Source organism: Haemaphysalis longicornis, unplaced genomic scaffold (genome assembly GCF_048455015.1).
Source record: "Haemaphysalis longicornis isolate Haplotype H1 unplaced genomic scaffold, Haemaphysalis longicornis Haplotype H1 scaffold_9, whole genome shotgun sequence".
Lineage (NCBI taxonomy): Eukaryota > Metazoa > Arthropoda > Arachnida > Ixodida > Ixodidae > Haemaphysalis > Haemaphysalis longicornis.
The window spans coordinates 144,601,334-144,628,581 of NW_027526460.1; the positions used below are offsets into that span (position 1 = coordinate 144,601,334).

Consider the following 27,248-nt stretch of genomic DNA (forward strand, 5'->3'; position numbering starts at 1 on the left):
GGAATTAAAGGAATTTGAAATGAACTAAGAACACATTAAAATCGATTAAACCAGGGCGAATCGTATGAATGACTAAGCGACTAAGCAGAATATACGGGGTGACTACTTTTATGAATACAGCCAAATACGCCATAAAAATAAATAACTAGGCTAATTCATCAATAACGTGGAATATTGAAGTTTGTAAAGGTGGATGATGACGCGAATTGTTCTGTATGTCGAAATAAAAGGTGCAGAAAAAATATTCATACCAGAGTGGAAGAAAGATGTGTCGATGTGGAAGCTAAATGGCAAAAATACAACGCATCACAACGCAAACCACTTGGTTTCTCTATGCATCACCAATGCGTCGCCAAGAGCAATGTAAGATACCCTGAATATGTTTTTGTGTTTTTGAAAGTAGCTACTCGTGCGTATCATATGAGTTAAGAATTCGATCTTAGTACCTTCTGAATTTCAACCCAGCTGTAAATGGAGCCACGAGTACGAGGAGGCGGCGAACGGCGCAAGCTCTGGGTATGATGCGTGCCTTGCGTCGGTGCTGTGATGGCGGATATTATGTAAATATATTTCTTCACAGTTCGCCTTGACTCCTGTCATTTTCACTGCCACAGCACAAACTTTTCTGTCGAGTTTGAGGCGTTCATCCCCATTCGAGGCCTCCAGCATCCTGAAGCGTTTTCTTGGCTCCTGAAGAGTTTTCCTGCGGTTTCTGGAATCGCGTCTTCTCGCTGCAGACCCGGCGCTGGATGGGCACGCCCATGTCCAGCCTTGTCTCCCCAGCCGACGAGTGAGTGAGTTAGCAGACTTTTATTTGCCGAGTTTCTGCCGCCCAATACACCGTCCCGCCTCCGAAAGCCTTCGACGTTACTCAGCTGCAGTGGCGGTTGTCTTTGGTAAGACCGCTCATCACCTTCATCCGTGGCGGCAGGTGTTTCACTCTTTCTTGTCACCTCATTTTTTATTGCGTCCGCACTCGCCTTCCCCCTGCGCCGTCGACAGAGGAAGGTCACCCTCGACGGCTGCGAGGGGTGGGCATGTCACAATTAGGAGGAGATAGCAGGGTACATGTCTTGAATGGGCGCTTTGATTGCCGACATCATGTAAATATATCGCTTCACATTCAGCAGTAGGGTACATGTCTTCAATGGGGGCTTTGATTGCCGACATCATGTAAATATATGGCTTCACCTTCAGCATTTGTTCCTGTCATTTGTCCTCCCGGCCCATAAAATATGTATAAATTTTGAAAATAAAACTGAATTGGTTACAAATTAATAAGGGTTTAAGTTTTTGTGTTCCCTTTTTTGATAACGATATATAAAGTGGTCAAGATTATGACGCCTCGCTCCAAGCGTAAAGACCTGTGGGCCGACTCAAAAGCAGCCAATATTGTGAAGCTTTAAGTTCGTGTAGCATGTCATCAACTTTGTTGGATTCAACCTGCCGCTACCAATTGTGCTTCAGTGACCTCGCGTGGAAGCCAATCCGCATCTGAGACACTGTGCCAAACAGTTTCTCAGCAGCGATCGGTCCCCACAAGATACCTTTGATTACTGCAGTTACTACCCCTGCCATAGTATAAAGGTGATCAAAATGAGTAGACAGGTTTTTTTAATAGGCCCTTAGATTTGCGTGAAGAGCACCTCTACAATGAGGTTATGCACCTAGGGGGACACATATTCTAAAGGTATTTATTGATGTCAGTGGCTTAATTACCTAAAATTGAATAAATATCTTTTGCTGGCATGCTTGTGTAGAAAAGTTAGACGCCATCGTGTTTCTACGCAGTTTCATTTGGTACAATGTTCTAGCGCATCCGTACAGAACGATATCGAACTGCAAAGTTTAATTGCCGTTCGCATGATTACGCATCCTATACAGTAACGACCGGCGCAAAGCTCCTCCCGTTTGGTCTGGGCTTCTGTGGCGGTTCCGCCTACTGCAGATTGCGATAACGCCAGAAAATACTGAAAGGGTGCCAGTTATGCCTTTTGCCTATGCCTCCATCCCGTTGTCAAACGTAACACCGTATACACCAGTGACGTCACAAAAGGGAGGAGCTTTGCGCCGGTCTTCGGTGTAAAGCATGCGTAATCATGCGAACGGCAATTAAATATCGCAGTTCTACATTTCGGAGAACGGATGCGCTGTAAGAATGAGGCCAAATGAACCTGCGTAGAAACGCGATTGCGGCCAACTTTTCAATAAAAACAGGCCTGCTTAGTGCAGCCACTAAAAAAGTTTATTCTTCAAATTTGGTTAATAAACCCACTGACATCAATAAATATCACCTAAATGATGTGCCCCTGTGCGATAAATTTCACTGTAGAGGTGGTCTTCACGTAAATGCAAGCGCATAATTAAAAAAAACCTGTCGGCCTAATTTTGATCACCCTGTATATCAAGACATGTGAGTGGCACTCTTGCGTGGAATCTGTGGTGCTAGCGTCCCTTGCGGCCGAAGGGGATTCACGCCTACAAGAAACAGGCTTGCAAAAAGCAATGGGGAAGTGCATTGCTCCAGGCATGCTCGACAGTGCTCAAGTTATCGCCTGCCCGGAGCAAACTTTCTCAATTTGGCATCCCACTCTTGTACAAAAACGAATTCAGCAACTTGAATTTGCTCTACGACATGTTATCGTATGTTGCCCAAAATTATGGGTAGAGGTCTGGCTGTGTGCCATACTACAACCTCCTGCTTTTTTCTGCATCGAGACGCATAGAGGGCGCACACACTGCTCGTATTTGTTGCGACAAAGGCGGAATGCCTGTACCCGGCACCGGAATGCCTGTGAATGGCGTGGTAGGGAGAGATGTCATAAGATGGTCTATTGTCGTCACCCTAAAATATCTACCGTCTCACCGGCTGAGCTTGGCGGCAAGCACGTCTCTAAATTCCAAAATGGGAGAATTGCAGGTAAAAGCTGTACTCTCAGCAATGGGTGTCGGAGTGGGCGCTGCGCTTCTCGAAGATGTCGAAACAGTAGGAATTTCTGACTACTTCTTCACAGCGCAGTCGGCAACGTAAAGTTGACTGCAACCGAGAAACTCCACAATGGAGACGTGCTCCAGTAGAACATCATGAATGCAGAGCTGGGATTTTCCCAATCCACCATAATTTATTGTTGCTTACTGTCATGTGTGCAACAGCGTCCTGATTCTTATTGTCATGTCGGCAACCGAGCGACCCTGTAGAGTTGGTCTTCGATAGATGAAGGAAACCAAATGGTTCCCGATGGTTTCACAGAGACTTGGTAGCTCCTGCAATGGAATGTCCTGTCCGTTCATGGCGGCGTGTTGAAGTTTTCTCGAATCTCAGACCGCAGTTGCTGTAGAGAACTGTTCCACTGTGCTCCCCGCATATGTTGTGGGGCGACATTAAAATCCAAATTACTGAAACGTTTGAGGAGTAGCTAAAAGAATTCTTTAGAGTGACAGACAACCGATTTTTGTCGAGTATTTTTTCTCTGCCCCAAAAGAAAGCGCATCACTTAAAGCACCTTAAGGAGAAGAGGTTTTGCTGATAAAGGTTTAGCACTTTTTAAATCGAAATTGTTAGATCTACAGCCGTATCTGTCCTCCCTAAAAATACTGCTGGCAACCATGACATACAGTTGCGCGGCAACATACTTTTGTCTGTTTGCGAAATGAAAAGAGATATTTAAAAACTTGTCCCGAGCTAAAAAAAGTGTGAATCGCAGTTTTCTTGTTCCTTTGTGAGTTTTTTTTTAAATTCCCGAGTCTATTTTTTACGAAGGCGCCATCTGTTGGGGTGCAGGATAGGTGGAATTTGGTGGGCAGTTCGATTCGCCCCGGGCGCGTCCTTTTTTTTAAGCTGCCGTTGCTGTATTTGGAAACTGAAATTGAATATTTTCGCTAAACAAACGCCCCTGAGTGAGCCAGAATCGTCAAAGCTTTTTCACTGGGGCTGTCATTGATTCTGGGCATGGAGGCTCAGTTAGCCACCCTGAGAGCAACCCAGCGGCGTCGGGCGGCGTTGGCGGGCGGCGTGTGTTAAAAATTTCAGAAATAAAGTTCAAAAATCCATATTCAATTTAAACTTATGCAAATACTTGTGTTAAAAAGTTTTCAATTAGTGAATAAACGTTTCATAAGTTACAGTAGCTGCTAGGTTTGCAGGTCACGTGACCGGGACACATATTGTAAGTGTCAAGCTTCGACATTACGAACCGCCGCTTTTCCGATTTCAGATAGTTTGCTTCCAAATTAAAAGTATTTCCGCCAATGTGATTATAAGTTGCTTGTGGTTACCGGGCTATATAAAACGCTGGCTTTCATATGAGCTAGAGAATATATACGCGACAAAAATCGGTTGTCCGTCTCTTTAAAGAGCACAACTAGGTTTATTTGGAGCGCCGCGAGCAATATAAATAGGTGTTGAGCGTGTTACCACACGCAGCAAGGAATCAAATTGTGGCGAACGAAATTTTCTACTATGACCATCACTCCTTCCTCTCTGGGCGACACAACGGAAACCTCCGTGTACACGAATTTCCGGTTCTTGTAACCTTCTGCAGAACAACATCAAAGACTGTTTCAGTACTAGTAGTGGACAGGCGGCCTGTTTCCCAGTCCCAGTAGCACATACCAAACTGTCTAGTTGTGGAGGTACCACATTCGGGAGAGCGGGGCGCAGGCGCGTACCTCGATGAAATTTTAGCCATGCATCGTCCATTGTGAGTTGCTGTCTTGGCTTTAAACTTAATGCCTTCAATATTTCGCCGAGGTAATTATAAAGGTATGGATGAAATAGCTACAAACGGGAAAATAAGGGAATAAGCGAAACATTATAATAAAAAAAAGGTGTGAGGTAGGTGAGAAGCAGCACTTCCAGACAGAGAGAAAGAAGGTCTTGTCTTCCGTGCTTCGTTGTAGACGTTGTTTGTCGGACTCTAATTTTTGCAAAAAGAATGCACCAAGGTACTAAAAATTGTGTTTTTCTGATACCCATTTAAACAATATCGTCGGCGATACAGCAGCAGGGAAATTAAAGCTTGTCAATTTTAGTGACCGGCTTCTCACCTATGCAGGTTGGGGGTTGTTGGTCCCATGAGCCGTCATCCTGGCACAGAAGCTGATCGGTACCATTTACGCCGAAGCCAGGATCGCACTCGACGAACGCGCTGTCTCCGGGAGAAAAGAAGTCTTCGCTCGAGTGCTTTCCGGTCACCCGGCCATGTTCCACTTCGAAGTTGTCACAAGCGCCTTCCGCTGCAGAATAACTAAATCAGCCTTTATTTCAAATTACACCTTTATTTTCTGCAGGTCAGTGCACCTAACATATGCCTAACCGACTGAGCAACCCCTACGGCAGGTGTTTGTACCTGGACATTTTTGTACAATAAGAATCTAAGAACAAAATATGAGAACTTCATGAAACCTATAATTTTGTCTTACAAATTTGGTTATACTATCAGCATATGGCTTGTAAATAGCAGCCATCTATGACGTATACAAAACTCCAGTCTTCTAAAAAGTGGTAACGCTTCCATGGTTTCCGCTTCCGAGTGCAATGGGACGCCTGCGTTTCAAAGACTGTAGTCTTTTGGGGGCAAATAAAACGTAAACATTTTGATCTGCGTATCTGCCTGTCCCTCGATTCAGCCGTGTGCACAAACGGTAAATGAAAGTCAACACATTTCCAAACTAGTAAATCTGGTGGCAACTTTGATACTTCTAAACATTGTTGAGCAAAAGAAAACAGGCATATCTCGGGTGAAATAAAAATACGTAAGTAATATTTGTAGTGTTTTAAAATTTAAAATACATGACTGCTTTGTGGGGATAGCAGACCAAGAAATACGCCTTGAAAACATTTCGACCCCAAAACAGAAAAAAAAGCATTCGCGGAAGGTGGTGAACATGACGTGGTGGCGGTGTACGAAATATTACAGGGGCACTAACATAAAAAGTTTTGATCTTATTTTTTTGTTGCGATAAGTAGCGCATTTCGTTTTTTTTATAAGTAAAAACCTCATTTGCTGCAGCGTGCCACCGTTCTTAAATTAAAGATGTTTTTCATGCGGCCAGCAGCAGTTACGGTTTCAGAGAGTGCCGCGAAAAGCTGGATTTCGTATAAACACACCTGTGCACGTGACACTCGGACGAATATCACAGAACAGAGTTGCCGTAGCACTGTCGAATCAGTGTTGGAAGCTGTTTTGCTAATGCCCCCCCATACTGATCTCGTAGGCCACTGAATTTAAAAACGACCCGGTCTAGATGCAGGCGCAACGAGAACAAATTGCTGTGACGGCTAGAGAACGACGCGGGACGCTCGAGGCAGTGGGCAAAAAGACGCGCGCTGGAAGCAACCGGCCGGTCTCCCTACAGGTACACCTATAGATGCGGACACTGAGGCGAATAATCAATTACCGCTCTCTACAACAGTGCAGATGACCATTTATAATGTGATTCGCCATCACATCATTAAGTACTTACTCATATGTGCAGCCTTGTTTGGGACTTGAGACCCGTTTCGAACAGCCGTAAAAAGCTCCCGCTCGACCGTGAGGTTCGGTCAGTGCGGTCTTGTCCGCGGGGCATTTTCGGATCCGCGCAATGAAAAGCAAAGAAATAGAGCACCTGGCGTTGCTGTAAACTCAGATCGCGGCCAGTTGCTCAATGAGCCAACAAAATGTCGGCACCCCGCCGCCAACGATCGGATCGTTTGTTGGTCGTGAGCAGAAGTTCCGACATCTGATCGGAGTGACGAGCCGGCGAGAAAAGCCAGCATTGTGGAAGCGCCCAACACAAACTCTTGACGTGTCTCGATATTGTTTACTTACTCTGCATCCACGGGATATCGATTGCTTTCAGGCCCTCGGCTGGCTGCTCGGCTGCGTCTTGCACACTTTGACATTGATTTTAAATATGATCTAGGCTGTGTTACCCGCTGATATTTGAAGATGGTGTATGTGTGTTCACACCAATCTATCTGCGAAGTTATCTCACCTTCAAAAATCTGTGTGACTACCCCTTTAAGGGTCAAACAGTAACAAAAGGTTAGAGTAGACGACATGAGCAGTGACACTCGGTTAACCTCAATATACTTTAGCAAACTGCCTCTGGAATTATTTTGAAAAAAAAGAAGAGGGGGGAAGTGAGATGATGGAGAAGGGAGAGAATGAAGGCATTCTCGTGGCACAGACGGCTGGAGGCTACTGTCTTCATAGAAAAATAGGCAAACTAATCATATATTCGACCGATCTTTCACGAGCAAAAATATAGAACTGGTGGTAGTGGTACGTTGTTTTGGACGTTACTGTAGAACTAGTCCTTTTTGCAAATAGGATGAACGACTCAGGTTTTTTTTCACTTATGTCCCCGTGGTTTATCCCCGGCATCGAGGATGTGTAAAAGTATGCTTGCATGATTGCTCGCTATTAAGACTATCAATGAATGGCTACAGCTCAACAACCACTACACGTGTGCAATTTTTTGAAATCAAGAGCAGGGCAATGCGCTGTTCGCCAAAACAATACAAGTGATCTTGAAATCTTTCATAGAGCTACCATATAAGAACAGATAGCTATCCTAAGAATGCGTGAAACACAGGAAAAAGCAAACAAGACGGCTACAGCTTCATACTCTTCGCCACAAAAAATTGTGTGAAGCACACAAAAATTTGCGAGTTATGAATGTGGTGTTGCGACCTCTTTTCACAGAACGTTTATTCATGTACACTCTACACCACCACATTGTTTGCTTTCAGAGAGCCCTTATTGCGGAATGGTCAATTTGTATGGTTTCGATGGATAATTTAGTCATAAAAGAAAGAAAAGCACCCGCTATTCCGGAAGAGATCATAGGAGGGAAAAGAGGTTTTAGCGACGCTTAGTACCAGTGAAAACTTGTGGCGACATTACAACTCGCATCTGTAGTTCCTTTTTCATTTACGGAATTTAAGTTTTCCCATGACGTGCATTTGGAACCAAGTTGCAGATATACGGAAGGTGCGGTATGGTGCGTCACAAACAGAGCCGCCCACACATAGCCGTGGTACGTGTGGGGAAAAATTGTTTTCAAATAGGTTCCATTTGTTTTCACCGCCTTCTTGCACGCTGAGCTTGAAATTGAAAGGCAAATGTACAAATTTTTTTTATCAGACTTCATTATAAACTAGGCTCATAATATCGGTTCGTAAACCGTTATGCTACGTGTTTACCAAAAACTGGAGCTGGAGCGTCGCAAAACAAAGCCTCCATACATCAGATTGTATCAACACTCACTTTGGTTTAGAGCGTAGTTCGTTTTGAGTTGGGAATAAATTACACTACCGGGAATTCACATCTCTCCTTTGAGGAGCTGTTTTACAATAGCATCATGTTCGCAACTCGGTCCCTCTACTACTACCCTAGGGGTAAGTAGCAATACGGCTATATTGTCGAGGCCCCGCAATAGTACACGTCTGCCCTGCTTTTTGATCTCGTACTTCAATCTAACAAGAGAGTCCGGTAGAAGCCTGATTAGGGGAATCCTACTTCTTCGTCATAGGTTGACGACCACCCAGATACAAACAATCCATGGCAGGGCAATGACGCTAATGACGATATCGACGTTTCATAGCAAGCGCATGTACCAAGTCTTTACCCTTGGGTATAGGCTAGTGTCACACTATGTGATGAATTAAACGCTTTTTTTACACTTCTTGTGTGACTGAGTCTTGGCTTCTACCCGGGTCCACTACCGGACGCCTTCATATTCATCTGTATCTCCATGTTGACTCAAGCTTATACTCCGCATCCTCGTCCACTTTGGAAAGAAGGAAGATAGGAGCTATTGGTGCTTTTATTGCCTACTCACAGCAACACCATAATAATCTGTACTAATGTAACGGGCATTTCTAGATCCCCCATTTCGCTAATCATGGTAAGCCAAAGTTTCTTTGTCGGGTATACCGATGCCGGCTTACTCTTGCACTTTGATCTGGCATGGTTCCAGGTTCCATTAACGCCACATAGAAGGATCCGGTGTCCAACCAGCTGGTATCCTTCGTCGCACACGTGTTGCACTCCTGTGCCTGGCGGGCAGCACTCGTCCGTGCGCCCCCTCCTGTTCAAGATCACTGTTTTTTTCCAGTTGGAACTACGGCCAGGGCCTTGCAGGACGTGTCTCCGACGTCAAAAACACATATCCAATGCTTATCTGAATGGCATTAGGGTAAAGTTTTCTGCTACAAGCAAAAATTGTAGGGAAAATCAATATTTGTTTAAGTGCGCATTCTAACAAAACAATTACTAAAGACAGCTACCGCTGTCGGTTCCGCTCCAATTAAATATTTGCTTCACTAAAGAACTGAAAGGACCTCAGGCCCTGTTTCTGTTCATGTCACGGTCGAAGTGGGCAAGAACACCGGCTTCTATTCAGCAGCTGAACCTCTCTCCATGGTCGCTGCGTTAAACACATGATGTGTCGCGTGGGGCAGAATAGTTCACCGAGGATAGCCCACCGCATGTGATAATGTTGTGAGTTTTGTTAGGAGAGCTTGGAAGAAAAGCCTGCACAGTTCTTATTGTATGACATTCAATATCCGGACAGACGTTATATTCCTTGGCAGAACCTCCCATGCAGGTGCCTCACGTGTTTGAAGAACAAACGTTCGTGATTCCCTGTGATGTATCGCCCCTAGTTCTGAAAAAGAGCTTAACAAGTGATTGCCTGACTTTTAGAACTAGGTCCACTTGTTCATCTACCACAGCCTTTCCATCTACATGTATCCACACCCTTACGTTAAGGCGTTTCTCCACGTGTCCATACATGTAAAGCACGCACAAGTGGAGCATAATTGCCCTTTCGCTGTGAACATTACAGACTTGTTTGGTAGAGGTGCAGATACTACTTGAGTGGCAGTGGTAAAATTCTATAAATCACCCTGGATGAAGCCAAGCTGCACTCTGACTGGAAATAGAACATTATCGACATTTTATACAACAGGGGTAGTGTATGTAGTTGGAACGTTTTGTTATAAATAATAGTATTTTCCAGAAAATTACTAATTTGATTTTCCCAAGAGAATATCCTGCGGAAAACTGCGAGTCTGTTTTTTATGTTACATGTGTGGCTTATCTCGAATTGCTAGGAAAGGCACGAGCTCACAAGCACGGGATCAAAATAATTTATCGGCCGCTTACACTGAACTAACTGGATATTGCTTGAAGTATACTACTCTGTTTGATATGTGTGCTTATATCTTGCAGTCGGCCCTAGAGCTCTAACTTAGTTGGCTGGGATGAATTTCGATTGCCTCAGAAATTTGAAAGAAAAGTTAGAAATGTTTCATATGTGAAAGTTTCAGATGAGTTCTACAGTCAAACGCCTGGATAACAAGGCGTGTAGGACTGTGGTGATTGTTCGTTCAACACATCACTTCGTTACAATCGTAGCGAACTGCTCTAACTGCCAAAAAAGCATATAGGCATATTGAGACAAACAATGCTCATTTACATCAGAATTAACCCAATAGGCAAAAAAGTCAAAAATTTTCTTCTGCAGAGAATCATGAAATACGGAATGCACAACCACCGCCGACCGCATGCGGTCGAGGTTCAGAAAGCGCAGCGGCGCGAGGTCGGGCAGAGCGCAAAGGCCGCTAGAAATTACCGGGGTATTTATATCGCGTGGCTGTTTCACAAGCTATTATTCGTTCATCGCGTGATCATTTGTGCTGTCCCTTTTCTCTAAGATAGTCTCAATGATGTCGGCTTGCTTGCTGAGAGCGAACCAGGGCCTAATCGTCGAGCGGGACGTAATATTCACTACCGAGTAGCCGAGGTGTACCGAGCAGCACGGCAGCTCGGTTTAGGCTCCCGGCTGGGCGTAACCACGTCTGCTGCCAGGCGTATTCCTTACCAAGCAATTCAGCAATTCGGATTGCATGAATTTCTTAATAATTAAACAGCTGAATTCGCTGTTGTGGCGTTCACAGTACATAGCAAACGTAGGATTCTCGCCCGGCTATGTGACATTTCTTCCTTCGACAGGCTATTTCGTAGTAGAAACGTTCGTTGCCGGGATGTTTGACTACACCTACCTTTGCAAACGGGCAGAGGTGCGCTCCAAGTGCCGTCAGGAAGGCAGGTGGCGTTCTTTACTCCGAAAAGGGCATAGCGGTCGCCTTTGCAGTAGAATTGTACCTCATCTTCGGGGGCGCAGCACTTGCCATGGTAGCCGCCCCGATCAATCTTCGGCTCCATGCAGGCTCGAAGAGCTGCGAAAAAGAGACAAAACATTTTTCCCCGTCTTCTTGTTTGTTTTTCAGAGCGCGGGTCGACGAATATGAATGCGATAATACTATAGACTGTAAATAGATAATGTAGTTTAAAACATAAAATAAAAATTGTTGCTACGAATGTCCCACCCAAACTGACGAAAATATATACCCTGAGCAAAGATGCTGTCACAGAAAGTGCCCTACCGCATTATCTGAGGTAACATAGCGAATAGAGCACGAATCACTTACGAGGTGTGAATAGAGTTCTCTATCACGTTCAATTCATCTGAATGACTTGCACGTCTATTCACTTAAAATTCAAGAATATGTTCATGCAAAACCTATAGTGTTAACATAATAGTTCATAATGCTCATGGCCACAGGAGGGCATGCAGCTGTTAGAAGCAGGTGATGATGTCGCCACCGACCTCACAGCCTGCCTAAAGCACAAGCTATGGCGTAACCTGCATGCTATTCCACGACAATTCCCAGCAACATCTAAAAACTCGCGTTCTTATACTCATCAGCAAAAATATTCAGCAACCTTGTTTTTCTGACTTGAGAGAAGAAACAGCAGGGGGGTTGTATACGATAAGGTGCAATCTTCTTGTGTGTTTATTACGGGTCAGTAGATAAGAAAGAACCTATTGGAAAAAGTAAATAAGTAAGTCGAGCTTTGGCTAGTAATATTGGCTAATTCAATTCAAGAAAAAGAATCTAAACGCACAGTATTTGGGAGATGGAGTGCCTTAAGTAAGTCTTCTGTTATTCCTAGTAATGAGGTTCCGGTTCCACTAAAAATCTGGCCTGCAGCCAGTGCTTTATGCGGGTAATTACATATAGGGCAGAACCCGACAGTCATTGTACCGAGTGTCTTCACACGAGCGGGAACCAATCCAGACACTATTCGAAGACATGCTAAGTGACGACATTATACAGCCATAGTAAAACCCCTGGACCATTCCGGTCGTGCTCGTGAAGAAAAGTGACGGCACATTTGCGTTCAATTGCGGTGAATTGCGTTCCTCGAAGAAACGCAATAAGCAAGTGACGTGATCGCAATCGCCGACTTTGAACGCGCACCCTACAATACCTTCAAGCTTCCGCATCCCTTCGACGTGTATCCGGCGCTACCGCAAGAAGAAAGGAACGAGTTATTGGCTTTGTTGCGTCGCTACAGCGAGTGTTTTTTGTCTTGTCGAACTCAAAGTTACGTCAGACACATCTGACGACGCAATGGATAATAACCGAGGATGGAGCCCGACCTACCCGACAGTCACCGTACCGCGTCTCTTCATACGAGGGCGAAGCCAACCGGACTCAAGTCGACGACATGCTCAATGACGACATTATACATCCATCGAAAAGTCCGTGGGCTGCGTCGGTCATACTCGTGAAGAAAAAAGACGGCATACTGAGGTTCTGGGTTGACTACCGGCGACTGAACAAACATACCAAAAAGGACGTGTACCTCCTCACACGACTCGACGATGCCCTCAACCACCTGTTCCTCGCAAAGTATTTCTCGTCGATGCAGTTGAAGACGGGCTACTGGCAAATCGAAGTAGACGAGACAGACCGAAAAAGACTGCATTCATAACCCCGGATGGCGTATACCAGTTCAAGGTGATGCAATTTGGGCTGTGCACGGCACCAGCAACGTTTCAAAGAATCATGAACACCATGCCAGCCGGCCTGAAGTGGCACACCTGTCTCGTATACCTCGACAACATTGTGGTATTCGTCCAAACTTTCGACGAACACCTTGCAAGATTGAAGTCTGTATTACAGGGTATTCGCACGTTGGGGTTAACGCTGAATCCTGAAAAGTGCCGCTTCGCGTACGAGGAACTCTAGTTTTTGTGCCATGTCGTCAACGGCCTGGGAGTCCTGTCTGGGCTGCCGAAAACATCAGCCATAGCAAACTTCCGGAGGCCGGAAGGAAAGAAGGGCGGCTGACGATTTGTCGGACTGTGCACATACTAACGGCGCTTCGTCGCGAACTTTGCACACATTGCAGAGCCACTCACACGGTTGACGAAAAAGAGCACCCCTTTCAGCTTGGAAAACGCCCAAGAAAAAGCATTGTGTGAGCTGCAGCAACCCCTGCAAAACCCTCGCGTGCTCGATCATTTCGACAAAAACGCCCAAAAGGAAATGCACACGGACGCCAGTGTATAGGCTTGTATGCTGTCCTCGTCCAAAAGCAAAACGGTTGCGAAAACGTAACCGCCTTTGCAAGCTGTGGTGTGTCGAAGGAGAAGCAAAACTACTCAGCCTCTGAGAAGGAGTGCCTTGATTGATCTACATGTATGGTAGATCAATCAAGGTTGTGACAGAGCAGCATGCGCTGTGTTGCCTTGCAAATTGGAAGTACCCCTCTGGCGTCTAGGGCGCAAGAGTACGGCGTTATAATCGCATATAAATCCGGCAAGTAACACTCCGACGGCGACTGTCTGTTTCATGCCCCTGTCGACCCACCACCACAGGACTCCGATGAAGACAGCGCGTTCTTCGGAGTTTTGTCGGAGAGCGATCTAGCCGCCCAGCAGAGTGCCGGCTCCGACTTACGCGTCATGATCTCTTAACTCGAAGGTAGCAACATCGCTGTGCCTACTGCCTTGGAACGAACTTACCAGTATTCAGCCTGAAAAACTCCGTCCTGGTAAATAGGAATTTCAGCCCCGGAACGAGAACGAATTATCTCCTTGTCATTCCCGCAGACTTTCGGGACGAAATTTCGGAAGCGTGCCATGACGAACCGTCATCCGGATATCTCGGCACAGCTCGCGCTATTGGAAAAATCAAGGGGAAGTACTATTGGCTCCGACTTACATCCGACGTCACCCGCTACGTCCGGAGTAGCCGTGACTGTAAGCGACGAAAACTGCTGCCGACAAGACCAGCCGGACTTCTGCAGACGATCGCCGTCTCATCAAGGCCCTTCCAACAGATTGGCATGGACCTTTTGGGCCCCTTCCGTACCTCACAATCCGAGAACAAGTGGATTGTCGTAGCGTAAGACTACATCACCCGCTACGCGTACACCGCCGCTCTTCCGAGAGGACTGCACAAGAAGTCGCCAGTTTCTTCATAGAGCAAGTTATGCTGCAACATAGAGCCCCTGAAGTCCTAATCATGGACGGTGGAACGGCTGTCATTGTGGAGGAATGTTGCGCTACAGCAACACGGATCACCGAAGAACTACGGCTTACCACCCCCAAACGAACGGACTAACGGAACGTCTTAACAACACCACCGCGGATATGCTGTTTATGTACGTCGACTTTGAACATAGGGGTTGGGACGAAGTCCTTCCATATGTCAGGTTTGCGTACAACACGGCTATCCAGGAAACTACGCTGATGACACCGTTCGAGCATGTCTACGGAAGACGACCGACTGCGATGCTTGACACCATGCTTCCGCATGCAGAAGACGACGATCTCAACGCCGACGTCCAAGGATGCCTTCAGCGTGTGTAGGAGGCCCGCCAGCTCGCTCGAGGTCGTACAACGGACAAGCAGTTTGTGGACGCCACACACTAAAATCTCCGACACCGACACGCGGTGTACCACCCAGGGGATCGTGTGTTTGCACTCCCATTCTAAGACGCGGAATCAGTGACAGTGATTGAAAACCATTATTCCTGATTTTTCTGCACTAAAATTTAACCCGACGTCGGTGGCTTCCTGGGTGCTAATATATATCAGCCGTTGCATGTCGGTTTGGTTATAAGCTAAAAAGACAGTGTCGTCTGCGTGTAACATTCCCACAATACGCTGTTGTACCACTTCGCCTTGCAGCATATGGGTTATGCTAAACCCTACTTGACTTTCTTCCAGTCTGTTTTCTAACCCTGCCACGTAAAGCACAAACAGTATTGGGCTCAAAGGGCATCCCTCTTTCAGTCCCCGATGGGTGTTGACCTGCTGGGCGCATTTCTGTCCTTCCCATGTAAGGTGCACTCTATTGTCTTTATGGATTGCCATAAGGAACTGTATGGACTCGTCATCTAATCCCGGGTGTTCCAGTATTCTCCACAGCCGTTCTCTGTTCACGTTGCCATATGCCTTTTTAATGTCCAACAACGTAATCCATAATGGTCTATTCTGTGCTTTCGCAATTTCAGTGCAAAGCGTTACCACGAACAAATTGTCATCCAGTCGCCTGTCTTGTCTAAATCCATTCTGCAGTTCCCCAAGTATTTCATCTTCTTCCATCTATGCTTGAATTTCTGATTTCATCGCCTGCATTACGAATATATACACCACTGACGTTCCTGTGAGTGGTCTGAATGGATCAATACTGCCTTAGTCTCTACTGGCTTTATATATTAAATTATTCCTACTTTCTAGCCAGTTCTCTGGTTCATAATAGGAAACAGCGCAAAAACAAACCTTGGACAAGAAAGACAACGGGACGAAGCGCTGCTAGCAAGTGAAACGTTTAGTCGTCAAAACACAGAAATATATACACAAAATCTAAGCCACCGCCAACACAAAAGTACAGTACAATCTACAATCTTGTACAGTCACGGGGACTGTACGGTCTAACCATGTATTTTCCCTCTCCATGGTGCCTCTAAAGCATAAATGCTCTTTACAGCTTTCATGTACTCTCTGCCAGTTGGTTCCTTGTTTAATGAGCATGCCAACACCTCCCCCTTTCTTAATTCCTGTGGTCCTGTTGCAACCTTCCCAGACATAATTGTCTATTACTGGCGGGGCTTCTAGGTCTCGGAGGTGAGACTCACCTAAAGCGTACACGTCTATTCCTTCCCGTTCAAGTCGGTTTCAAATTTCCACCCACTTTTCAGGCTTTCTACCTCCCTGCATATTTATGTAGCTGATTAAATATTTATTGCATTTGTTTTTTCTTATCCGCTTGCGGGGTCTATTTTTGTCTTTTACAAAATTGCTCGCTTAATTGTTTCCACTTAAATTGCTTCTCTCAACGTTCTGAGTTATGTCTGCAGGTTCTGCGTTGAGCTCTAGGCCTGGCTGCCTGCCAGCGTTGAGTGTACATGTGTCCCCTGCTTTCCATATGTCTCCTAGTTTGCCTTCCTTAGCTGCGCGGTGCCCCCTAAAAAAGCTACCGCTCTCCCACCTTAGCGCCACCCCACCTTGTTTCCTAGCCTGGGGCTGAAGTGAATGCCGTCCCACTGAAAAGCTTGCCTATGTCCAATGCTGCCCGCTACTCAGTTTACGTCTATCACTTCAAGCCGAGGTTCCCTGCCGCGCCTCACAATATCGCTGTTAGCAGCGAGTACTGGCCTTTCGGTGTGCACGCCCTGCTTCGTCACCTCCGGCACAGGTCAGTCTGTAATGAGCACATTGGGATTGTCGCCCGCAGGTCATTTACCCCCTTCGATTTCGCCTGGCGATGTTTTCCCTCCACTCTTTTGAGAACATCGTTAAGCCCCTCGGTAATCACCACAAGGTTTCTAGCTTTACTGGATAAGGCCAACTGCCCCTTCGCTGGAGTCATCACAGTCTGGATCGTTTCACCGAGGAAACACCCCACCTTCACACGCTCATCCCCTTTACCCTTTCCACTATGGCAGCCCTGCTCCTCTTCAAGTTAGAATCTCCCGCAATGATTACCACGCCATCATCTGGCACGTGCTGCTCTTAATGGTACCCAGCTTATGGACTGGTTTTGCTGGCCTATTTTGCAGCACGTGGGAATAGCTGTTGCCTTTCGTTGCTTCCACCCTGTGTGCCACCTCGGTGCATGCCTCCACTTCGCTGCATGGGCCGAGGTGTTCGTTATTTGTTGGAGAAATGACGCTCCCTTCTAGCTTCCTCTCAGCTACTTCTAACTTTCCTTTAATGACCCTCTGTTCGTCGCGTTCGTTACTTAGCGCTGCCTCCAGTTCTGCAACCCGCTTAGCTAATCCCGAGTTATCCGCTTCTACGCGTTCTAGCGGCGACACCACTAAGAATAACCGACACGTACAGAGGTCAAAACTGTTAACAACAACGCGCGAATGCGTGGCCTTCGATACATGCACAGCAGCCTGCTGATAGCCACCGGCGTGACCAGCGATGTTAGGTGACGGCGCTGCGGCGGCTTAGAATGTGAAAGGTATTGCCGATGCTTCCATGTTTTGGGGGGCAAGCTTCTACGCCGAAAGTCAGGCAACACGACCACCGCCAAATCCTATATTAAACGTTATCTTACGCTGATAACCAGTGCTGTCTGGTTAGCGCCTTTGGTATGGTTCCGCTATAAAAAGGGGGAATGTGGGAACCATACCAAAGGCGCAAATGAGACTGCGGTGGTTATCAGCGTCAGATAATGTTTAACATCGGCGAAGGCAGCGCTCATGGTGAGGGACTTTTGGTGTCCAAATTCTCCCCCCCCCCCCCAAAACAAGGAAACATCGGCAATGGCTTTCGCGTGCCACGCCGCCACAGCGCCGTCACCTAATCTCGCTGGTCATGCCGGTGCTATCAGCAGGATTCGCTGCGCGTATCAAAAGCCATGCGTTCGCGCGTTGTAGTAAACAGTTTTGACCTCTGTACCTGCTCCTTCGTCTGCCTTGCCGCCATCCCGCTGAAACTGCTCTGCGTATACCTGCACCAGACAGCTTCCACACCGTACCAGCTTTCTACGCGTCATCTCGGCTGAAAAACCTGACACAACGAGAAAGAACCGTGCAGGCAAATACTCAGCTGCAGCTGTCCTCCGCTGTCTCTGCCGTTCCGCTGTATTTCACTGTTGAAACATGCTGTTGTCAGAGCACCAGAAAAGCACGTCCGCAGTGGTTATTGTCATGTGTGGAACCAAGCGTCGATGTAGAATGGTCCTAATACAGACCAAAAACAACCACAATTTCTGCCGATGGTTTCACAGAGGCTTGGTAGCCCATGTAATACCCTGTCCTGGCCATTCATGGACCGTATTGAAAGTTTTCTAGCATATCGGAGAGCAGTTGCGGTAGGAAACTATGGCATTGTGCACTGCGCATACCTTGAGGGGCGATTTGAAAATCTAAATGACTAAACCTTGGGGGAGGAGCATGAAGAATGGCTTAGAGAGCAGAGCGAGGTGCATTCTGAACAGCTCGAGGAAGATCAGTAGCATGGAGTTTGTGGTATGGTGCAGAACGAAATAGAATTCAGCGAACCAAATTTTCTAGTAGGACCATCATGCCTGCCTTGCTGGACGTCACTAGTGAACCCTCCCTGTACACAAATTTTCGGCCGTTGTAACTTTCTTCAGCAATATCACCAAAACTTCTTTCCGGGCTAGTGGAGGACAGTCGGCCTGTTTCCCAGTTCCAGTAACACGTAGCGGACTAGCGAGTTCTGGTTGATTTTTCAGACATGCACCATCCCTAGTTTGGTGATTGCTTTAAATTTAACGCCTTCAATAATTATCCGAGTTAATTTTAAATTCATGGATATAGTAGCTACACAGACGGAAAAAAGGGAATAAGAGAAAGAACGCAATGCATACCAACAACCTAAGAAGTAGGTAAACCGCGGGACTTTCAGACAGAAGGAAAAAAACGGCTTTGCGGCCGTGCTTTTGTAGACGTCGTTTTTTGTCGGGCTCTTATTTTTGCAACAAGAATTCACCAGGTTACCCAACAATGGGTTTTTTTCTGATACACATTTAAACAGTATCGTCGGCAATACACCAGCAGGGAAATATAAACTTGCAATCTTAGTGACCCCCTTCTCACCCATGCATGTTGGCGGTTGTAGGTCCCACGAGCCGTCCTCCTGGCAGAGAACCTGATCGGTACCATTAACACCGAAGCCAGGATCGCAATCCACGAACGCACGGTCTCCGGGGGCAAAGAAGGCCCCGCCCGAGCGTTCTCCGCTCAGCCGGCCTTGTTCCACTTCGAAGTCATCACAAGCTCCATGCGCTGCGAAAAAGAAATGAGCCTTTCTTTCAAGTTACGCCTTCAGTTTCTCCAGGTCAGTGAACGTAACATAGGCCTAACCGACTATGCAATCCGTTTTGCAGGTATTGGTACCTGGACATTTTTATAAAATAAGAATCTAAGAAAAAAATATGAGAACTTCATGAAACCTGTAATATTGTCCTACACATTTGGGTGTACTATCAGGATATGGCTTGTAGATAGCAGCCATCTATGACATAAACAAAACTCCAATCTTATGGGAATTGTAATGCTTCCATGGTTTCCGCTCCCGAGTGCAATGCACAAGTGCGGTTTAAAGACGGTAGTCTTTGTGGGGTAAATAAAATGCAAAAATTTTGATGTGCATTTCTGCGTGTCCCTAGATTCAGCCGTGTGCAAAAACGGTAAATGAAAGACAACACACTTCAAAACTACTAAATCTGGTGGCAATTTTCATACTTCTTAACGTTTTTGAAGAAAATAAAACAGGCATAAGTCGAGCGAAATATCAATAAACACGTGATATTTGCAGTGTTCTATTAATCACAAATAAATGAGTGCTTTCTGGGGATAGCAGACAAACAAATATCACTTCAAAAAACATTTTGACACCAAAATAAAAAAACCACTCGCGGGAGGCGTTGAGCTCGACGAAGCGGCCGTACACGAAACACTAACACAAAAATTTTGCATCTTGTTCTTTTGGTGCGATCAGTTGCTAACGACCTATATTACATATCCAAAAAGATCATTTGCTTCAGCGCGCTACGGCTTTAAGTTAATTTAATTGAAGATGTTTTTGATGGGGCCAGTTGCAGTTTCGGTTTCAGCAAGTGCCGCGAAAGGCTAGATTTGGTAATGGTGGTCAGCGCGACCACGGGCGGCGCTGCGGGGTACGCATCCGTGATGTTGGCTGACCGATTCTCGCATTTCTCGTAGATGCCGGACACTAAAATCTCCGACGCGGAGACACGGAGTGCCACCCAGGGTATCGTATGTGGATTTGGACTCCCATCCGACGACGCTGACTCAGTCATAAGCTTCGGCGACGGCATTTTGGACCCTTGTGACGGCATTTGAGACTAGTGCTTGTGCCAAAGATAGAAAAACTATGTAGAACAGACATCTATATACGTCTTGCATGCGTACCACTACAATATATATAAGATGTACCACTAAGGTAGCGTCCCGTAAACAGCATATAAAAATACCGCGAGAGGACTATTCTACATTATCCTTCGTGTGATTTGGATGGGTTTTTCGCAATTGTAGCAACGTTGCATGTATGTTATTTCGACCCCAACGGTACGTCTCCTGGACATCTGCAATGTCGATTGCTGATTTCTGCAGGATATCTGCACGACGTAACGTGGTTTGCTGTATCACCTCGGAGAGCAGTTGCGGTAGAAACCTATGGCACTGTGCTCCCGTCATACGTTGTGGGGCGATTTTAAAATCCCAATGACTAAAACCTTGGGGGAGTAGCTCGAAGAATGGCGGAGTAGATCGAAGCACAGCGAAGTTCATTCGGAGCAACGGGGAAGGTCTGTAGCCATGGAGTTTGTTGTATGGCGCAGCACGGAACAGAATTTAACGAATGAAATCTTCTAGTAGGACCATCAGGCCTGCCTCGCAGGACAACATTACTGAACCCTCGCTGTAAACAAATTTCCGGTCGTTGTACCCTTTTGCATCAATATCGTCAAAACCTCTCTCAGTCCTAGTGGTGGAAAGTCGGCCTGTTTCCCAGTTCCACTAACACGTAGCTGAGTCTCGAGTTGTGGAGGCGCCACAACCGGTAGAGCGGGGGCGCAGGCGCGTACGTCGATGAAATTTTAGCCATGCTCCTTCCCTTCTGAGTTTTGTTATGGCTTTAAGTTTCACGCATTCAATAATAAGCCGAGTTAATTTTCACCCTTTCGGCCCTGGTGTCGTCATTTGACGACACAACACATAATATTATCTAACGCCTTAACAACAAAACCATAACTGCTAGTTTTGATGTTGAGGGTTGTTCAAGGATGCCTCTTGCGACAGACATCACCGTTGTTGAGATTTCACGAGGCTGACGATATGAAAAAGGCGAAGCTTCAGTGGACACAGGCTATGACGACCGTGCGGGTAAGGAAACGGAAATTCTGGTTCGTCAAAATGCCTATAAATCTGTAAATACTTGGACTACCAGCTTTAATTTTTTTCTGTAGGATCAGGGTATCATGGGCTTTCCGACAAAAAGAAAAAAAACGTTTTTTTTACAAAAAGCAAATTTTCAATTGCCTATTGACCTAATTATTGTCGTGCGTGTAAATTAATCAATACTTGCACTATTAACGTAATTTTTCATTTCTGTGCTTCTGATGTCCAAAGGTGTAAGAAAAAATGCATAATAATAATTTCCACTTGAAATAAAAAATCCATTTCTGAAAGGGTAAAATTCATGGATATAATAGCTCCGCAGGCGGAAAAAGGCAGAGAAGAGAAATAATATAATGGATACGAAAAAGGTGACAAGTAGGTAAACCGTAGGGCATTCAGATAGAGGAAAAGAAAGGGCTTGTCTGCCGTGCTTCTTTATGGACGTTGTTTGTCGGGTTCTAAATTTTGCAACAAGCATGCACCAAGTTACCCAACAATGGGCTTTTTTCTGATACACATTTAAACAGTATCGTCGGCGATACACCAGCAGGGAGATATAAACTGGACAATTTTAGTGACCCGCTCCTTACCAATGCAGGTTGGCGGTTGTTGGTCCCACGAGCCGTCATCCGCGCAGAAAAGCTGATCGGTACCATTTACGCGGAAGCCAGGATCACACTCGACGAACGCACTGTCTCCGGGGGCAAACAAGGCCCCGCCCAAGCGCTCTCCGCTCAGCCGGCCATGTTCCACTTCGAAGTCATCACAAGCTCCTTGCGCTGCAAAATAATAAATGAACATTTCTTTCAAGATTACGCCTTCAGTTTCTCCAGGTCAGTGTACGTAACATAGGCCTAACCGACTATGCAACCCGTTCTTCAGGTGTTTGTACCTGGATATTTTTGTGAAATAAGAATCTAAGAATAAAATATGAGAAATTCATGAAACCTGTAATTTTGTCCTACACATTTGGGTGTACTATAAGGATATGGCTTGTACATAGCAGCCATCTATGACATATACAAAACTCCAATCTTATGGGAAGTGTTAATGCTTCCAGGGTTTCCGCTCCCGAGTGCAATGCACACGTGCATTTTAAGGCGGTAGTCTTTTTGGGGTAAGTAAAACGCAAAAATTTGGATCTGCATTTCTGCGTGTCCCTAGATTCAGCCGTGTGCACAAACAGCAAATGAAAGACAACAAATTTCCAAACTACTAAATCTGGTGGCAATTTTTATACTTCTCAACATTGTTAAAGAACATAAAACAGATATATTTCGGGCGAAATATCAATAAACACGTGATATGTGTTGTTTTCTTATAATCACAAATACATGAGTGCTTTCTGGGGTTAGCAGACAAACGAATATCCCTTCAAACACATTTTGACACGAAAATACAAAAAGCAATCGCAGGAGGCGTTGAGCACGACGACGCGGCGGTGTACGAATTGTTAAAGGCGCACTAAACAAAAATTTTGCATCTTGTTCTTTTAGTGAGATCAGTTGCTAGTGACTTATATTTCATCTGTAAAAAGATCATTTGCTTCAGCGCGCTACGGTTTTAAAATTATTTATTTAAAGATGTTTTAGATGCGGTCAGTTATAGTTTCGGTTTCAGCAAGTGCCGCGAATGGCTATCTTTGGTAGTGGTGGTGAGCGCGACCACGGGCGGCGCTGCGGGGAACGCCTCCGTGACGTTGGCTGACCGATTCTCGCATTTCTCGTGGATGCCGGACACTAAAATCTCCGACGCGGCGGAGACACTGAGTACCACCCAGGGGATCGTATGTGGATTTGGACGGCCATCCGACGACGCGGACTCAGTCACAAGCTTCGACGACGGTATTTTGGACCCTTCTAGATTCTACGACGTGATGGCCAACATATATACGAGGTGATCTCCGATGGTGATTCCGGATAACTTTTTTTTCTCCTTTATTGCCTTACTTTGACAAAACAAACACCCACACCAAAGCACTACATTGATAAAACTGGTGACCGACGCTTGGGTAGCAGAAAGCCAGCTAAAATTGTTTCATGCTTGTTAATGTTTCCATCACAGGCAACCATTCTGGAGGCTCGGGCTGAGCCCTCCATAATTTATAATCAACCGAATGGACTCAGAAAAACACTCCTTAGAGCCTTTGGCACCAACATCACGATGGCGTACGGCCATACGCGATTCCGAAATGCCGTACAGGGCCAGAACTGATTCCGGAACACCACGACGACGCACGCGCCCGGACGTTGTCCATGTGGTTCTCTTTAAACCTTACTACGCACAATGACTGACTTTTTTTTTGCTTTTTTGTTCGGACTGTCTTTTATTTTAGCATCGGCTGGACAAACTCATGGGGGGAAAATAATGCCGCGAACCATGTATTGGGTTTCTTTCTTCATGTTTTGTTTCACCGCTTGGCTGCACCGGTCTGTGTTATCTGTGTGCCAAGTGAACAGGTCGTTCCATTCTTTATTTTAAATGCAGAGCATTTCAGTAACTCACGATGTCACCCGCGTTGTCCCGTCGTAGTCCGCACCGTCGTTGTCCGCACCCCTACCCCTACACTATATAAAATAAAATACTATCCGGAGCCAGGTTTCGATCCCTCGACCCTGCGGGCGGAACGCAATGTACATGATGCTCTACCCACTGCGCCACAAATCCGACACAGAATGGGACGCTACGAACGCGCCTTATATCGTTGACTCATTCACATTACTGCTGACGAGCGCTCTCTCGTCAGCAGTTGCCACAAGTGCAACAAAATTAACTTAACGCAAACTACTTAACGTCGTGCGCCCCCGGAAATGCTCTGCTTTTGATCGTGCCCCTCGCGAGGGGGATGTTTCACTGCGTCGCCATTCGAATTTCTTACTTCCTTCCCGCGACGAATAGTACTTCGCAAATATCACCAAACAAGTGCAGTCGTGCCATATACAACATGAAACATGTCGTCTCCTGTTTACGCCTTGACTTGTATGCAATACTGTTATTTTTGGGGCATGTGTGTTTGCGTTCTCATGGTTGTGATCTGCTTTGCCGCATAGGCGGCAGGTCTGAACTTGACTGCTCTCGTGCCGTAAGGCACCCGTTTGATCAGGCAACATGAGCGCGAAAATTATACGCCGTCCAGTATGTATGTATGTATGTATGTATGTATGTATGTATGTATGTATGTATGTATGTATGTATGTATGTATGTATGTATGTATGTGTGTGTATGCATGTATGTATGTATGCATGTATTTATGCCGCACGTGATGTCTGCTTTGATAGGGAGAGCATTTCGAATGACCGTCAACTGACTAGAATAAACTTCTTTGATCGACAGTGTACTGGATGTAATTCTGTGGTTCGAGAAACACTCGCGCCAAAGATAAATTCCTGGAGAGCAGACGCACGACGCTCGCTTGCACACTTCACTTTTTTCACTGCTTCTTCGCCGCCTGTGTATTCTTTGGGTTGATAGGGGGCACAAGTTCGCTCCAATAAACTTGTTTTCCGTGAAGACAACTGCGTCCTCTTTGCCTTCGTGACAATAGCGTGGATGCAGAAGTGTTATTTGCAGAATCCACCTTAATTCATTGTTGCTTGCTCTCATGTTGGCAGAAGCGTCCTGATTCTTATTGCCATGTGTTCAATAAAGCGTTGATGTAGAATGAATCTAAGACAGACAAAGGAAACTACATTTCGGCCGATGGTTTCACGGAGACTTGGTAGCCCCTGTAATACCATGTCCTGGCCATTCATGGGAACGTGTTGGAACTATTGTAGCCTCTCGCAGAGCAGTTGCGGTAGAAAACTATGGCATTGCGCTCCACGCATACGTTGTGGGCAGATTTGAAAATCCACATTACTGAAACCTCGGGGGAGTAGCATGAATAATGCCTTAAAAAGCACATCAAGTGCATTCGGTACAGCGCGAGGAAGTTCAGTAGCCATGGAGTTTGTGGTATGGCGCAGCACGGAACAGAATTCAACGAACGAAATCTCCTTGTAGGACCATGCAGCCTCGCTGGACGACATTACTGAACCCTCCCTGTACACGAATTTTTGGCCGTTGTAACTTTCTTCAACAATATCATCAAAACCTCTTTCAGTGCTAGTGGGGGAACGTCGGCCTGTTTTGCAGTTCCAGTAACACGTAGCGGAGTAGCCAGTTGTGGAGGCACCACAACCGGTGGGGCGGGGGCGCAGGCGTGTACCTCGATAAAATTTAAGCCATGCAACGTCCCTTGTTAGTTCTTTTATGGCTTTAATTTTCACGCATTCAGTAATTATCCGAATTATTTTAGATTCATGGATATAGTAGTGCCGCAGACGGAAAAAACGCTAAGAACAAAAAGATTATAATGGTTATAACACCTTAAGAAGTAGGTGAACCGTAGGACGTTGAGGCAGATAGAAAAAAAGGGCTTGTCTGCCGTGCTTCTTTGTAGATGTTGTTTTTCGGGTTCTAATTTTTGCAACAAGTATGCATCAAGTTACCCAAGAATGGGTTTTTCTCATACATATTTATACAGTATCGTCGCGATATGACAGCAGGGAAATATAAACTTGACACTTTTAGTGACCCGCTTCTCACCAATGCAGGTTGGCGGTTGTTCGTTCCACGAGCCGTCATCCTGGCACAGAAGCTGATCGGTCCCATTTACGCGGAAGCCAGGATCGCACTCGACGAACGCACTGTCTCCGGGGGCAAAGAAGGCCCCGCCCGAGCGCTCTCCAGTCACCCGACCATGTTCAATTTCAAAGTCGTCACAAGCTCCTTCCACTTCGAAATAATTTAATGAACATTTAATTTAAATTAGGCCTTCAATTTCTCCACTTCTGTTTACCTAACATATGCCTAACCGACTTCTAACCCCTACTGCAGGTGTTTGTAACTGGACATTTTTGGAAAATAAGAATCTGAGAATAAATAATAAGTGCTTAACAAGAACTGCAATGTTGTCCTAAAAATTTGGGTTTACTACCAGTATATTGCTTGTATATATCAGCCATCTATGAGACATACAAATCTCCAATCTTCTGAAAAGTGTAATCCTTCCATGGTTTCCGCTCCCGAGTGCAATGCACACGTGCGTTTTAAAGACGGTATTTTTTTGGAGGTAAATAAAACGCAAATATTGCGATCTGCATCTCTGTCTGTCCCTAGATTCAGCCGTGTGCACAAACAGTAAATGAAAGACAACAGTGAATCTGGTAGCAATTTTCATACTTCTCAACATTGTTGAACAAAAGAAAACAGGCATATTTCGGGTGAAATATGAATACACAGGTGATATTTGCAGTGTTCTATTAATCCCAAACACATGAGTGCTTCCTGGGGATAGCAGACAAAAGAATACCCCTTGAAAAAAACATTTTGACCAAAAATACAAATCGCCCTCGCGGGAGGCGTTGAGCTCCAAGTTGCGGTGGTGTACGAAATATTAAAAAGGCACCAACACAAAAATTTTGCATCTTTTTTTTTGGTGCTATAGGTTGCTAATGACTTATATTTCATATGTAAAAAGATCATTTGCTACGGCGCGCGACGGTTTTAAATTAATTTAATTAAAGATGTTTTTGATGCGGCCAGTTGCAGTTTCGGTTTCAGCAAGTGCTGCGAAAGGCTAGATTTGATATTGGTGGTGAGCGCCACCGCGGGTGGCGCTGCGGGGCACGCCTCCGTGACGTCGGCTTAGGGATTATCACATTTTTCGTGGACGCCACACTAAAATCTCCGACGCCGAGACGCGCAGTGCAACCCAAGGGATCGTGTGTGGATATGGACTCCCATCCGATGACGCGGACTTAGTGAGAAGCTTCGGCGACGGTATTTTGGACTCTTTCTGATTTTACGACGTGTTGGCAAATTTATCTGCGAGGTGATCCCCGTTGTTGATTCCGGAACACCACTGCGACGAACGTGGCTGGAAGCTGTCCACGTGGTTCGCCTTAAACCTTACTAAGCAGGATGACTCACTCTTTCTTTGTTTTTTT

General features: G+C 45.8%; 1 protein-coding gene across 5 annotated transcripts in view; it reads right to left on the minus strand.

Moving 5' to 3' along the window:
* The window catches only part of LOC144153753 (complement factor B-like), a 182,151-nt gene that overhangs the window by 105,425 nt on the left and 49,478 nt on the right, over positions 1 to 27,248 (minus strand). For all 5 annotated transcript variants that reach the window (XM_077685456.1, XM_077685454.1, XM_077685455.1 and 2 more), the window contains 4 exons: positions 21,848 to 22,036; positions 18,933 to 19,121; positions 11,057 to 11,233; positions 5,047 to 5,235 (listed from right to left, as the gene is read on the minus strand). In XM_077685456.1, the coding sequence (XP_077541582.1) occupies positions 5,047 to 5,235; positions 11,057 to 11,233; positions 18,933 to 19,121; positions 21,848 to 22,036 (744 nt within the window). The remainder of the gene's footprint in view (positions 1 to 5,046; positions 5,236 to 11,056; positions 11,234 to 18,932; positions 19,122 to 21,847; positions 22,037 to 27,248) is intronic.